Below are 14,711 nucleotides of genomic sequence, written 5' to 3'. Positions count from 1 at the left end.
GTGAGATGTGCCATGATTGATTTAATCTGTTTCCAGTCTTGACCCGTCACAAACAGTGCTTTAATGAATAGCTCTGCACAGTTATGTGTATATCTATAGAACAGATTCCTAAAAATGGAATTAATGATTAAAAGGAATATGCATTTGTAATTTTGATCATATCATCAAACTGTCCTCCAAGAGCTTGTGTGTTGGTGGATCCTTAAAGCTTTAAAAGCAGCACACTTAAACCCAGCATAGACATCTCTGGATATTTTGTATGTTAGTTATTAATATAGTTGATAAATACTCAAGTTATTCTTCAGCTTGTGATTCTCTGGCATTTTGTACCTCTCAGCTGCTTGTGATTTATCTGTAATCTAATGACATACTTTTTTTTTTTTTCCTTTAAGACTTAATTTTCTTAGAGCACTTTCAGGTTCACAGCAAAACTGAAGGGAAGGTACAGAGATTTCCCATCTATACTCCTTGCCCCCACACATGCACAGCCTCCCCATTATCAGCATCCCCCACCAGAGTGGTACATTTGATACCATTGATAAACCTACATTGATGCATCGTAATTATCCCAAGTGCATAGTTTACCTTAGGGTTCACTCTTGGTTTGGTACATTCTGTGTGTTTGGACAAATGTGCAATGGCATTTATCCATCATAATATTATCACACAGTATATTTTCACTGCCCTAAAAATCCCCTGTATTCCTCCTGTATCTCCCCCAGCTTCCTGACCCCCCCACAGAAAAAAGCAGACTCCTGGCAATCGTTGATTATTTTTACTGTCTCCATAGTTTTGCCTTTTCCAGAATGTCATATAATTGAAATCAGGTAGTATTTAGTCTTTTCAGATTGCCTTCTTTCACGTAGTAACGTGTATTTCAGGTTCCTCCATGTCTTTTCATGGCCTGATACTCATTTCTTTTTAGTGCTGAATAATATTCCATTGTCTGGATGTTGGTGTACTTTCTGGACTTCATGCATGCATTTTCTGTTGTGGGCTTTCTTTTTTTTGTTTTTTGTTTTAAACATATATATTAAAGTCTTCACCCCCCAGTACCTCAGAATGTAACTTTATTTAGAGACAGGGTTTTTTTTTTTTTATGTTTGTTTGGGGTTTTTTTTTGGCAGTACGCAGGCCTCTCACTGCTGCGGCCTCTCCCGTTGCGGAGCACAGGATCCGGACACGCAGGCTCAGCGGCCATGGCTCACAGGCCCAGCCACTCCGCGGCATGTTGGATCTTTCCACGCCAGGGCACGAACCCGCGTCCCCTGCACCGGCAGGCGCACTGTCAACCACTGCGCCACTAGGGAAGCCCCTGTTGTGGGCTTTCTGATAGCCCACACACTTCCATATGTTGTACACTGACACCTCTGTGTCCAGAAGGTCTTTCCCATTCTTCCTGACTTGGTGTTGCTGCCTGCCAGCTACAGCTCCCAGCATTTGGGCCAGGGGACCTGGTCTCTGGCTGTCTGCTTGCCTGTACTTACATTGTGGCCAGGTAGTCTGAGGTGGCCCAGCACCTGGGGTTAGGGTGCAGAGGTTGAATCCTAGCTCAGCCCCCACATTCCTCCTCCTCTAGGACTTTTAATTGGGTTGCAGGGTGGCTAGGCAGCGCCTCCCCTTGGTCCTAGTGCCCTTCTCAGCCATGATGGTGGAGAACAGTGAGCCTCTTTCTACTCCAAACCACCTGGTTGCTTTTCGGGGCTGCTGGGTGGTTTATGGTTGGTTTAGTGGTGGTTGCTGCTGTGACAGTACCTTCTTTCCCACTTTTGTCCCAGGAAGGCTTTTCTCCTCCCTTCAGGGCTGAGGGAGGCAGCACACAAACCACACTTAGGAAACTTTAAATTGTCCTAGCTGTCTGAGAATGGCATCTCCTAGGAACCTCTAAGTGAGTCAGATGAGGATAGGAGGCTGGCTGCAATTCCAGGACTCTCCTGATTTAGGATCCAGTGTGACAGAGAACTTCCACTCAGGACTGTCTTATAATCCTTTTATTCAAGTTTCAAGTGAGCCTAGTCCGCCGTGCACAGAACGAAGGCCTGAGAGCCGGTACTTGCTCCCACTGAGGAAGGCCTGGGAGGAGGTGGGTTGCCCAGCCAACCCCACTTTGACTCTTAAGAAGCAGATAGTGATCTCGAGGAAGGACATATTTTTTTGTTCAGTGTAAAATCATTGTTCAGAATAAAGTAAAACCCCATTCTGTACTAATTTATGTATCTACATAAAAGAAGCCTTAATCACAGAAGGTTTTAGAAAGAATTTGCTTTTAATTGTTTCCTAATAATTGTTGTAAAAAAAATAAAAGATGTCTTTTAGGAACTTGATTAAATGCCTAGATAAAGTTTATTTGTAATGGCATAAATGCCAATAAAACAGTGCCTTTTCTTTTCCTTTAAAAAAAATTTAATTCTTCATTGTTGGAGAGTTGTTCCATTTATTTGCATAGTCTCCAAGAATTTTCAAAGCAAAGTAAGCTTTAATTCTAGTAGAATCATCAGATTATTAGGGCTTTACCTTACAGAAAAGATGATTGTTGGCACGAACCCTGTACCAGGCATAGGGTGCCAGTCCTTGATGTGTGTGCATCGTTCAGTCCTCATAGCAACTTCGGAAGATGGGACAGTGATGGTGATAATAATGACTAATACTTATTGAGCCCTTACTGCATGACAGGCTAAGTGCTGTATACACATTGTGTGATTTAATTCCTTCATCAGTGATCCTAGAGGCAGGTACTATTTTCATTTCCAGTTTAGATCTGAGGAAGCACACATAGGAAGGAGGAGGAGTGAGTGACAGAGACGGACCTGAATTAAGCTCTGGCAGGGTAATTTTCTCACTACCCCAGACTGTTCTTCCTGTGTTGTCAGTGTCTAATTAGTAATATATTAATAAATGCACTGAAGAGACCTAGAATGGTCTCCAGGTCATCTAAGACTTATAACCCTGTGAAAATGTCTACCATTCTATGGATTCCTCATCTTTAGATGTGAGCTTTTTCAGGATGCATTACCCTTTTTGGCTCAAGTTTTTTTGTATACAGTTTTGACTCAGGAATTAAAAATTCTTCTTGTAAAAATTTCCAGGGTTGATAAGTAAAAGTGCTCAGCTTTTGAAAGATTTAAGAGAAGCATTTAGGTAGTCATGGTTATAGTACAAGTAATGCCAAAGAAAATGTAGAGAAATTCTGAAAAAACTTTAAAGAAAGCAGACCTTTTTCACAGGGAATAAGGACTGCAGGTAGAAATAGGGGTGAGTGGGGAAGAGAAGATATCTGTGGGAGGGGAGTTTCATGCTCAGAAGTAGAGAAACATGAACACAAAACAGCATCAAAAGTCTTACGTAGTTTATTTCTAACACTACCATCTCTCGTTCTCCATCATGCCATTTAATCCTTGCATCAACCATAGGATAGAGGGTCATTGATGCTGAGGTGTAGCCAGAGAGTGAAATAGACTTGGCTGGTTTTCTGGAAGGTAGAGGCAGCAGGAAAGAGGTGTAAGGAGAAGGATGAGTAGAACAATGTAACATTTCAAGAAAATTCATTGTTGAATTTTGTTCTTTGTTTCTATTTTAGGAAACTAGTAATAGATGCTAAGATTACTACTTGATATCTTTGGCTAGACAAGTAACTTGTTAAAATTGATATTGTGTATCATCTGTAACTGGCACTCTTCTCTGTAATTCATTCTCTCATTCAGCATGCAGATGTTTGTTGAGGGCCTTCTATATGCTAAGCATTGTATGGCAGGTGCTGGGTAGACAGGATCCCTGCTTTCAAGGTACTTACAGACTCATGAGTTGTAACAAGAAGTTGATCATATGATTTTAAGACTCATTCATTATGTCTTTAGAGTGTGGAAAGTTCATACTTCTGGCCAATAGCAGATGTGATAAACTGGTTTGTACACATTTTGGGAGAAAAATCAGTTCTGCCGATACAGAGAATTTGGGGCTCCAAATACAATTCAAAAGAGAAAATAAGGTATTATGACAGAAAAAGGAGAATTTAGAAAACTTGAGGGAAGATGTGTTTTCTAGATGGTTTGTTTAGCTGTTGCATTTGAAACAAGTCTTTCAAACAAAACTGTTTTCGGATGTTATTGGCTGGACAGATTGAGTCAGTCACTTGCCTGATATTTGATTTTGTAAAATGAAAAGCTTTTTTCAGCCTGCTTGATAGTAGTTCATTCCTTGTTTAAGGTGAAATGCTGACTTCTGATCGTGATGCATAAGAATGGGTCTTGCAGCATGTCTGTCAGTGTGTGGTGTGACCATCCCCTGGACCAAGGTCTCTGCGTGTGGTCTAGGAGGGAAAGGTCCCTCGTGGTCGCACATGATGAAGACCTTCCGTTCCTGAGGCGGGCCAAGTTTGGTTGACTTTCTCCTTCGTAAGCTGCTGCTGTGGGCACCCCATCCTTACCTCAGTGTGATAGAGACTGGGGAGCTCGTAGCTTCTTTTCTCAGGTCAGCTTAATTGAAAGGGGCTCTCGGGCAGGTCTCTGTGAGACCTGGCAGAGACCAGGGGAGGGAAGAGGTTCAGCCCCGCCCCCTCCCCAAGTGCCTTCAAACCAAGAAGAGTCATTTGTGGTTCCTCAGGGAGCTGGTGACTGGAGGGTGACTCCCCCAAATGCGTATGTTCTATCTCAAGTTCCTGGATGCAACCAGGAAGCCCCCGAAGAGAGAGAGTTCCTATTCCCAGCGGTGGCAGTGTGACAGGCTGTCTGCTGTTCGCTGTGTGACAGAGCTCATCTTCTGCTAAAGGTGAACCCCTGGAAAGTGGGGTGTCCTCGAATCTCGTTCAGCCTCAGCTTTGCTCTCTCCTTGGTCCGTCCCCCGGTGACTTGGTGGAAAGAAAGGAATTTATCTGGGATTGGAAGTGGTGGCGCTCTACCTTGAATTTTAGGAACTTCCGATGATTCAGATTGGTATTACCCAACCTGTGTGTTGGGACACTTGGTGTGTAGAAAGCACAGCTGTGTTATGTTGCAACAGCCTGGCTTTCCTGCTTTGCTCTCTTTTATCAATGTTTTGTTTTGAACTAGAGAACAGGAGAAAGTAATGGTGAGAAAAGGGTGATGGTGTAGGTATGATGGTGATGGTGATGGTATGGATGTGCCTTCCTCAAGCCCTACACAACTGCTTTGTCTGTTAAAAAAGCTATACGTCATATATGTGGTTGTAGACAGGTTCGTACGTGTTTGGACTGCACAGGTGAGGACATAGCAGAATTTGTCAACCCTTTCTGAGCCCAAACAGCTGTGAGATGTGCTTGGACTGAAGCAGGATGAGAAAAAGTAGTTAAGGTGGACAAATTGTGGCAGACCAATAAAAACCAAAAGTGAGCACAAGCAGACATAATGCCTGCTACAGTCTTAAAAGGTGCATGTGCATTTGGACTAGAACAAGACTAAACCATTAAAGAAAATCAGTCAATTTGAGAATGGCAGCATGCTGGGTGAATTTTTAGAGGTAAGAAAGTTTTTGTGCAGGATAGAATAAAATAACCAGTATCTGTGGCACAGAGCACTCCTTTCCTGCTTTCGTCGTGTAGCCCCGGGGTACCATTGTCCCTGTTTTACAGTTGAGGGAATTAAGGCACGGAGATTAAGCAGTTTGCCCAAAGACACAGGGCTAATTGATTCAGACAGGATTTGAACTCCTGTGTTCCACTTGCAAGTGTTGTTTTTGCATTCCCATTTCCAATTCCAATTCCTACACTGGACTAGAGACCATGTTCTTCTGCATTTACCTGCTCTTGTCCTGGCCTGTCTGTCCTCTCCTAGGAAAAGTGCTTTGGCACTCTTGGAACCAAGAGTCAGTCAGGGGAGCGTCAGCAGGTTGTTCCAAGCTTTACGTGTACAATATTAGTAGCCCAGTCCCTTCTTCTGGTTTATAGTGCTTGACACCTAATTTCCTCCCCAGCAGTTAGGGAGGAAACATGATCTCTATCATAACGGCTTCCATTTTCTAGTTTAAATGAGTTTCATTTTCACGTTCATAGATTAAGAAGCTTTACATTAAACACACACATACATTGATTTCTTTTTTTTAATTAATTAATTTTTGGCTGTGTTGGGTCTTCGTTGCTGCACATGGGCTTTTCTCTAGTTGTAGTGAGCGGAGACTACTCTTCATTGTGGTATGCGGGCTTCTCGTTGTGGTGGCTTTTCTTGTTGCAGAGCACAGACTCTAGGCACACGGGCTTCAGTAGTTGTGGCACGTGGGCTCTAGAGTGCAGGCTCAGTAGTTGTGACACACAGGCTCAGTTGCTCCATGGCATGTGGGATCTTACCAGACCAGGGCTCGAACGCGCGTCCTCTGCATTGGCAGGTGGATTCTTAACTGCTGCGCCACCAGGGAGGTCACTGATTTCTTTTTTTTTTAAATGAGATTACTGAGTAAAAATGTGTGTACATGTGGACAGAACCTGGAAGGCAACAAACAGAAATGTTAGTTATGTTGGAATGTTGTTTTCATTTGTTCTTACTTTATTTCATGTGGTTTTGTGTCTGAAGACCTTAGGGAATCTCCAGGTTCAGGACAGTACAATAGCATAAAAGCTGTGGAATGGAACCCACAAAGCCACTTGGAAACACAGGAGCTGGGTTGTTGCTAGCAGCACGCCCTGGTCAGTGGTTCTCTCAGAGGTGTCTGCTGTATCCAGGAGTCGAGTCCTGTTGTCTCTTCATAGTTGAGTGTCCTGTAATCGTGAGGAAGCAACCCCAAATTGAGGGGCATTCTACAAAACAACTGACCTACCCTCCTCAGAAATCTCAGAGTTACGAAAGACAAAGTGTGAGGAACCTTTCTAGAGTAAAGGAGAAGACCAAGACATGACAACAATTCATTTCCTGTAAGTGCGCTGGGATCCAGAATCAGATTTTGGATCAGGAAAAATAAGTGTGATAAAGGGTGTTTTGGGAAACAACTGGCCAGATCTGAGTAAGGGCAATCAGTATATTAAGTGTTGTATCAAGGTTAAATTTCCTGAATTTTATAAATGTACTGTGCTGTGTAAAGGATGTTCTTAGGAGGCACAAAATAAAGTACTTGGGAGGAAGGGCTCATGGTGTCTGCAGCTACTCTCACAGGTTCTACAAAACAGAGTATGTGTATATCCACTTGCAAGGAGTATCTAGTCCCTTACAGTCAGGCAGGAAGAAATGAGTATGTGTTCGAGGTGGTTTATGAGGCATGTAGGTACAGAGAACTCAGGAGGCTGAAAAGGAACTGGTCAGTTCTGCAGGGGCAGCCTACAGAAAGTCTTCATAGTCACTGTTTAATCTGAGGGAGGGCTGGACGTGGGGTTTTCTAGACTGAGAGAGAGTGCACCCAGAAGAAAGGTTGCTAATACATGTGCTGGCTCACGGTATTGTGGCTGGAAGGTAGGAGGTGCCTGGGAAAGAAGGGCTGGAAAGTGGGCAGGGGCCACCTACTGATGTGCCGTGTGAAGGAGTTTGAACTTCACAGACGTGATGGAGATAAGATGCCTTCAGCTGCAAGTTACCTTTAAACTCCAACTAGAATGGCTTAAATGATAGGAAATGTATTTTCTCTCATTACGAGAAGTCTGAAGATGGGGAGGCTTCCAGAGTTGGATAATTTAGCCTAGAGATGGCTTCATGAACCCAGGTGCTTGTATTTTTTCTGCAGCCCTCCTTAGTGTTTGTTTTTGTTTTTGTTTTTGTTTGCGGTACGTGGGCCTCTCACTGTTGTGGCCTCTCCCGTTGCGGAGCACAGGCTCTGGACGCTCAGGCTCAGCGGCCATGGCTCACGGGCCCAGCCACTCCGCGGCATGTGGGATCTTACCAGACCGGGGCACGAACCTGTGTCCCCTGCATCGGCAGGCGGACTCTCAACCACTGTGCCAGCAGGGAAGCCCCATCCTTAGTGTTTGAACAGTGTCTCCTCTCCTGGTTGAAGAGGGTTGCCACAGTCCCATGATGAAATCCAGTGAGGAAAAGAGAGATCTTTTTCTGAGCATCCCTTACCAATAGGAAGGAAAACCTTCTCCAGAGCTGTCTTGGCTGACTTGCCTTCAGTTCCCTTAGCTGGGATTGTGTCACCTGGAAGGGGAAGGTGATTGTGGCAGTTCTTGCTCCTTGCCTGAGAAGGTGTTGCCCTTCCTAAAAGGAACATCCCGGCCAGCCAGCCGAGGAGGTTGTTGGGGGAAGCAGTGAGAAGGGTTTGCGCCATGGAGAAAAGGATTTTCAGTTTTCTAAAAGTGGGTGGTGGGAGGGGGAGTGGCTTTTTAAAAGCCACATGGACACATCACCCCACCATTTTACCATTACGACTCTATTTTTGGCATATTACTTTCCAGCTACTGCCTACACGCACGTACTTTAGTTCTAATCTTACTCTGTGTGCTATTTTGCGTACAATTTCCATTTGCATGTTTTTACATAACATTTTCCTGTATTTGTACAGTCTTCATAATTATTTTAATAGATGTATAGTGTTTTATAGTATTATACAGCAATTTATCAAACCTCTGTTATTGGATAACAGTAATAATAATAGCTAATACTTTCTGAACACTTAGCATCCACAGGCACTGTTTAAGTGCTTTACATTTATTAATTCATTTAGTCCTCACAACAGCCCTATGAGGTGTAGTAGCCATTATCACTCCCAGTTTCTAGATAGGGAAACTGAGGCACAGAAACTCTAACTTAACCAAGGTCACACAGCTAGTAAGTGGGGAGCAAGAAGCAGAGCTGGCATTCAAATGGTGGCAGTATGGGTCTAGAGTTGTAATAACCACTAAGTTAAACTACCTCTGGGTATTGTTTGCATTTGTTTTGATGTTACAGGTAATTCTATGATGAATGTACTTGTACATATCTTGTCCTTTGTACTTGCATGTATAGCCAGGTTGTTGTGGGTTGGACAGTGCCTGGTCAGTGAGGAACTAGAGATGACATATATATGCCACATTAGAGAAGTGTTACTTTGAGAGGGACTGGAAAAAAGGAGTTGCTTTCATTTTCATGCTTGATTACTAGGAAGGATGGTCTATTTTGTTTACTGTTTTTTATCTTCCTTTGTGATATTTACCTGCTATATCCATTGTGCATTTATTCTTGGGATTCAGTGTGTTTAGAATCTTTCTGTAAAATTGACTCTTAACCCTTTCTGTATAATTCAAGTATTTTTTAAGCTCCTATTTTCTTTTACTTTCAATTATTTTTAGTTTCTATATATGTCTTTATTTTCATTTCCTGTAGCTTCAGCACTCTGAGAAATCTCATTTTCTGTTAAGGTTGGGGTTTTTTGATAATTTACCTTTTAAATATGTAATCACTTAAGGCTAGACTTTAATTTCCTCAAATTACTATTCGTCTTACCTGATGCCCAATTACTATTTTACACACATACGTTCTTATAAAGCATTTTAACATCATAATTCAGTGAACTAGTTAAATTTCCATTGTTTTCCTTTAATTTGTATATCTGCATTTGCCATATACTACACTATTATTGTTTTAGAATATATGATAAAATCTATCATTTTAGATAGCCTTCCTTTTATCTCTGTTTAACTTTCCCTTCTTCAGAGTTTGAAAAATATTCTTCCTGTTTTATTTTCCCAAATGAACTTTCAGATCATTTTGATGTTACTGTTAAGACGTGCTAGTGTTCCATGTTAAACGCCCCTTTAGGTTAAGATCATAGTAACATATGACAGTTGGAGAGCTATTATGGTTGCTTAGTTTCTCATTTCCGTTTCTGTTTAATTTTTAGATTTTGGATCATTGTTTGACTTGGAAAATGATCTTCCCGATGAGCTGATCCCCAATGGAGGAGAAATAGGCCTTTTAAACAGTGGGAACCTTGTTCCAGATGCTGCTTCCAAACATAAACAACTGTCAGAGCTTCTGCGAGGAGGCAGCAGCTCTAGTATCAACCCAGGAATAGGAAATGTGAGCTCCAGCAGCCCCGTGCAACAAGGCCTCGGAGGCCAGGCCCAGGGGCAGCCGAACAGTGCAAACATGGCCAGTCTGGGTGCCATGGGCAAGAGCCCTCTGAACCAGGGAGATTCTTCAGCCCCCAGCCTTCCCAAACAGGCAGCCAGCACCTCTGGGCCCACTCCCCCTGCTTCCCAAGCACTGAATCCTCAAGCACAAAAGCAAGTGGGGCTGGTGACCAGCAGCCCTGCCACGTCACAGACAGGACCTGGTATCTGCATGAATGCTAATTTTAACCAGACCCACCCAGGCCTCCTCAATAGTAACTCTGGCCATAGTTTAATGAACCCGGCCCAGCAAGGGCAGGCGCAAGTCATGAATGGATCTCTTGGGGCTGCTGGCAGAGGAAGGGGAGCTGGAATGCCATACGCTACTCCGGCCATGCAGGGGGCCGCAAGCAGCGTGCTGGCTGAGACGTTAACCCAAGTTTCACCGCAAATGGCCGGTCATGCAGGACTGAACACAGCGCAAGCTGGAGGCATGAGCAAGGTAAGTGAGCTTCAGTGCTTTGAATTCTTCCTATTAACCAGGGTCACATTCCTGTCCTCCTTTAGGCTTTCCTCCTGCCCTTCCCACATGGAAGAGACAGATTTGGTATTTAGTGCCCTTCTTTCCAGGATACAGATCTCTGCCCCATGCCTTTAAAGTGGGAATTGTTGAAGAAGCCAGCGATAGGCTAGCTTGCATGTCAGACAGTTGAAACTTAGGGAATGAGTTTGGACTGATAACCAGTTTTCAGCCTCTGAGGAGAATGTGTGGAAATAGAACCACATGGTTGAAAGAGGCAGCTTCTGCTGGGAATCAGCTTTTTGTTGCAGCAGTGAATCCGGTAAAGGCTCTTTACCTTCACTTCACGCAGCCGAACAAGTCGTTACTCTTCATGCCCTTCCCTTTTTACAACCAACTGGTGAAGTGTCTTTTGTCACAGTCTCCGTTTTACCAACAAAGAAGCTAGGTTCCAAGCTGGTCAGCTACCTGCCGTGGTTAACAGGGAAGAGATAACATGGCAGAGCCAGGGGGCAGCATGGGGCCTCGGGTCCCAGAGGAAACTCAGGTTTTCAAAGTGGGGTCCCCGAACCAGCAGCATCAGCATCACCTGGGAGCTTGTTAGAAGTGCAAAGCTACCGACTGCAGATGGTGTGACGCCTGTGCGGGGTTGAGAGCTCTGCTCCAGGGAAGGCCTTGCAACTGGTGTGTAGCGTAGGAACTGAATGTGGAGAACAGGGAAGGCAGATGCCAGGGTAGATAGGAGACCACTGGGAAAGCGAGAGCTGACAAGGGAAAGAGGGCGGGCTGATCCCACTGGAGCGCCAAACACCGAGATGCACTGAGAAAAGTCTTCTCAGCTACAGCCACCAGTGCACCTGTTTCAGGCAGTATTTGGTACAGCAGATTCCAGAACAGTAAAACAGTTTGGGCTGTTCTTTGGATTTGATTAGTCCCAAATAAGGGAAAGGGAGAGATCACAGTAGAGCACAGTTTCCCCACAAGGTTGATGCGAGCATTAGGTGACAGCTGTGAACCCTGTGACTGGCTTAGGTAAGAAGAGGAATTTTTTTTCACTTAAGTAAAGGTGAAGTAATTCCAAACGTTAAAATTGCATTTATCTCTTTTGAAATGTTATTAAGGGGGAATATGAACTTAATTTTTAGTTGTCCCTGGCATTTGAAGAGGGGTCTGTGTGTGAATGTGCCTTTCGGAGTTGGGTTGAGAAAAGATTTCTGTGGGCTTAGGGTTCATGGATAGATTGATGTTTGTTCCTTCCTAATTGACTCATCACTCTTGTCCACGCTGCCCAGTTACGAAAAACTATTTTGGAGAATTTAAGTCACATGCAAAAGTGGACATAGGACTCTTAAGTAATCTTAAAAATTATTGAGGGGCCCAAGTGGATAAAATGTGGATATATCTGTCCATATTAGCCACATTAGATACTAAAACAGAATTTTAAAACACAAGCACACATTCCATTAGCCGTTAAGTATAGTGATATCACATGTCACAGAGCCTCTGGAAAACTCCTCTGTGTTCTTGTAAGGGAATGAGAGCAAAAAAGGCAAATAATGTCTTAGTATTATATGAAAATAGTTTCGACCCCTGAAAGGAACTGAGTCCCTCCATCACACTTGGAGAGCCATTGATAGAATATATATATATATATTCCTAGAAGTTAGACTTGGCATACCTGAGCACAGTGCCACTCTCACATGTAAATAAATGATTTCATGTCATCAATGTCCACTGAATATTCAAATTTCCAATGGTTGCGTATGTCATGATTTGTTATTACAGACTTTTTTCCCCCAGCTCTGAATAACCTATATTTTATTCAGTTGATATGGCTCTTAAGAATTTATTAATCTCTAGGAGTCTTACAACGTATCTGTAGGAGAATCTAGTTGTTTTGCTCGTTTATTTTTTTGTTCTGGGGGTTTCCTATAGTCTGGGCTTTGCTGATAATGTCTCCTTCACTCCATGTTCCTCTGCCAACTTTTTCATTCCTTTGTACAGAGTGATCTTTCTTTCAAACGACACTTAGCTAGTGTTCACTCTGTGGAAAGTGAGCCACATTAGTGCTTTGCGGGCACCCATCTCTGTCCCCTGTAGGTACCCTAAAGAGGCTGATGGCGAAGGAGGAATGGGAACTGGCATTTTTGAAAGGTTGTCATGGCCTTTGGTTGGGACAAAAGAACTAATAGCGGTGGACAGATAGTAGGAGTAAGAGACAAGTTCATTTTAAGCGGAATAAGATTTTAAAATTCACTCGGGAAAAGACACATTTTTACAAAGGTAATTTTGTTTTAAAAATGATTGTTACAAAGGAAATGCAGATTTCCTATAAAATAATTTAAATAGTAAAAAAAAGAGCAGCCCCTCTGTCCTTACAGATAACCACTTCTATCTATACAGATATATTAACACAGATTCTTTTTTAGTATGAAATGGAACCAAACTATTGGGTTGGCCAAAAAGTTCCTTCAGTTTTAAAGTAAAAATAAAAGGCACGTTTTTCATTTTCACCAAGAACTTTATTGAACAACGTATTCACCGTTTTGTGCCATTTCTGCCATTTTTTCAGGCAACTTCATAATTCCATCTTCAAAAACTTTTTTTTGAGCAAAGAACTGTTCCAGGTGCCTTTTACAGTCTTCCAGGGAATTGAAATTTTTTCCATTAAGAGAATTTTGTAAAGACCGAAATAAATGGAAATCCAAAGGTGCAATGTCTGGTGAATACAGCAGATGAATCAGAACTTCCCAGCCAAGCTGTAATAGTTTTTGCCTGGTCATCAAAGAAACGTGGTCTTGTGGTATCTCGATGGAAGATTATGCGTTTTCTGTTGACTAATTCTGGACACTTTTTGTTGAGTGCTGCTTTCAGTTGGTCTAATTGGGAGCAGCACTTGTTGGAATTAATCGTTTCGTTTTCCAGAAGGAGCTCATAATAGAGGACTCCCAATCCCAAGGGAGATATACACAACATCACCTTCTTTGGATGAAGACCAGTCTTTGGTGTGGTTGGTGGTGGTTCATTTCGCTTGCCCCATGATCTCTTCTGTTCTATATCATTGTACAGTATCCACTTTTCATTGCCCGCCACAATTTGTTCTAAAAACGAAACGTTTTTGTTATGTCTCAGTAGAGAATCACATGCAGAAATATGATCAAGAAGGTTTTTTTTGCTTAACTTATGTGGAACCCAAACATCAAAGCGATTAACGTAACCAAGCTGTGGTGCAAATGATTTGCAGCACTTGATTTGGATATTTTGAGTGTGTCAGCTGTCTCCTGTGTGGTATATAACGTTGATTGTTCTCAATCTCGATTTGATCGCTATCAACTTCAGCTGGTCTACCCAACTCTGGAGCATCATCCAGTTAGAAATCTCCAGCATGAAACTTTGCAAACCACATTTGAAACATTCTGTCAAGTCACAGCACCTTCTCCATACAATGCACAAATCTTTTTTTGCGTTTCAGTTGCGCTTTTACCTTTCTTGAAATAATAAAGCATAATATGCCAAAAATTTTGCTTTTTTCCTTTCATCCTCAGTATTAAAATGGCTACACAAAAATTCACCAATTTTAATGTTTTTTTTTAAATGCACGCTGACATGACAGCTTTTACAATACAATCTAACAAAATTGTTTCAAATGAAGTTAAAGACAATTAAGCACTACTAGAGCCATCTTACAGGGAAAAAAAGGAAAAAACTGAACAAACCTTTTGGCCAACCCAGTACATAAGCACCTTGCTGTTTTACATAACTATATACCCTGGATGCCTTTCCAAGCTGTGTGTGCAGATTTTTCCTTTTTTTCTACTGATAGTAAGGTATTGCATTTTGTGATGCACCATAATTTATGTACTCCTCTGATGATGAACATTTGGATTGTTTCTGACTTTTCATTAGTACAAACAGTGCTGCAGTGAATATATCCTTGTGTAGGCATATCCACACGCATCATGGGATAAATTCTGAAAAGTGACGTTACTGGGTCAAAGACTTTGTTAAACGTTTTGTTTTTAGAAGAAATCATGCACATGATTTAACAGCTAACAGCCAAATTTTTAAAAAATAGCACTAAGGATAAGAACTGAAAAGGTAGTCTCCCTTAATTTTTGACCCTTCGTTCTCCCAAATTCTCTCACCAAAGGCAACTACTGTTTCTTATCTATCCTGCCAGAGATGGTCTGTATATATAGAGGTATAGAAAGGGTGTGTGTGTGTGCGCGC

At 42.4% G+C, this 14,711-nt stretch overlaps 1 protein-coding gene across 1 annotated transcript in view; it reads left to right on the top strand.

The window, feature by feature from the left end:
- The window catches only part of CREBBP (CREB binding protein), a 132,404-nt gene that overhangs the window by 14,833 nt on the left and 102,860 nt on the right, over nucleotides 1–14,711 (top strand). Inside the window, exon 2 of the mRNA XM_032603817.1 lies at nucleotides 9,751–10,463. Coding sequence (XP_032459708.1) covers nucleotides 9,751–10,463 — 713 coding nt within the window. The remainder of the gene's footprint in view (nucleotides 1–9,750; nucleotides 10,464–14,711) is intronic.

Source organism: Phocoena sinus, chromosome 15 (assembly GCF_008692025.1).
Source record: "Phocoena sinus isolate mPhoSin1 chromosome 15, mPhoSin1.pri, whole genome shotgun sequence".
In the NCBI taxonomy this organism is placed as follows: domain Eukaryota; kingdom Metazoa; phylum Chordata; class Mammalia; order Artiodactyla; family Phocoenidae; genus Phocoena; species Phocoena sinus.
Note: the sequence above shows the minus strand (reverse complement) of the source record. Positions and strands in the feature narration are given on the sequence as shown.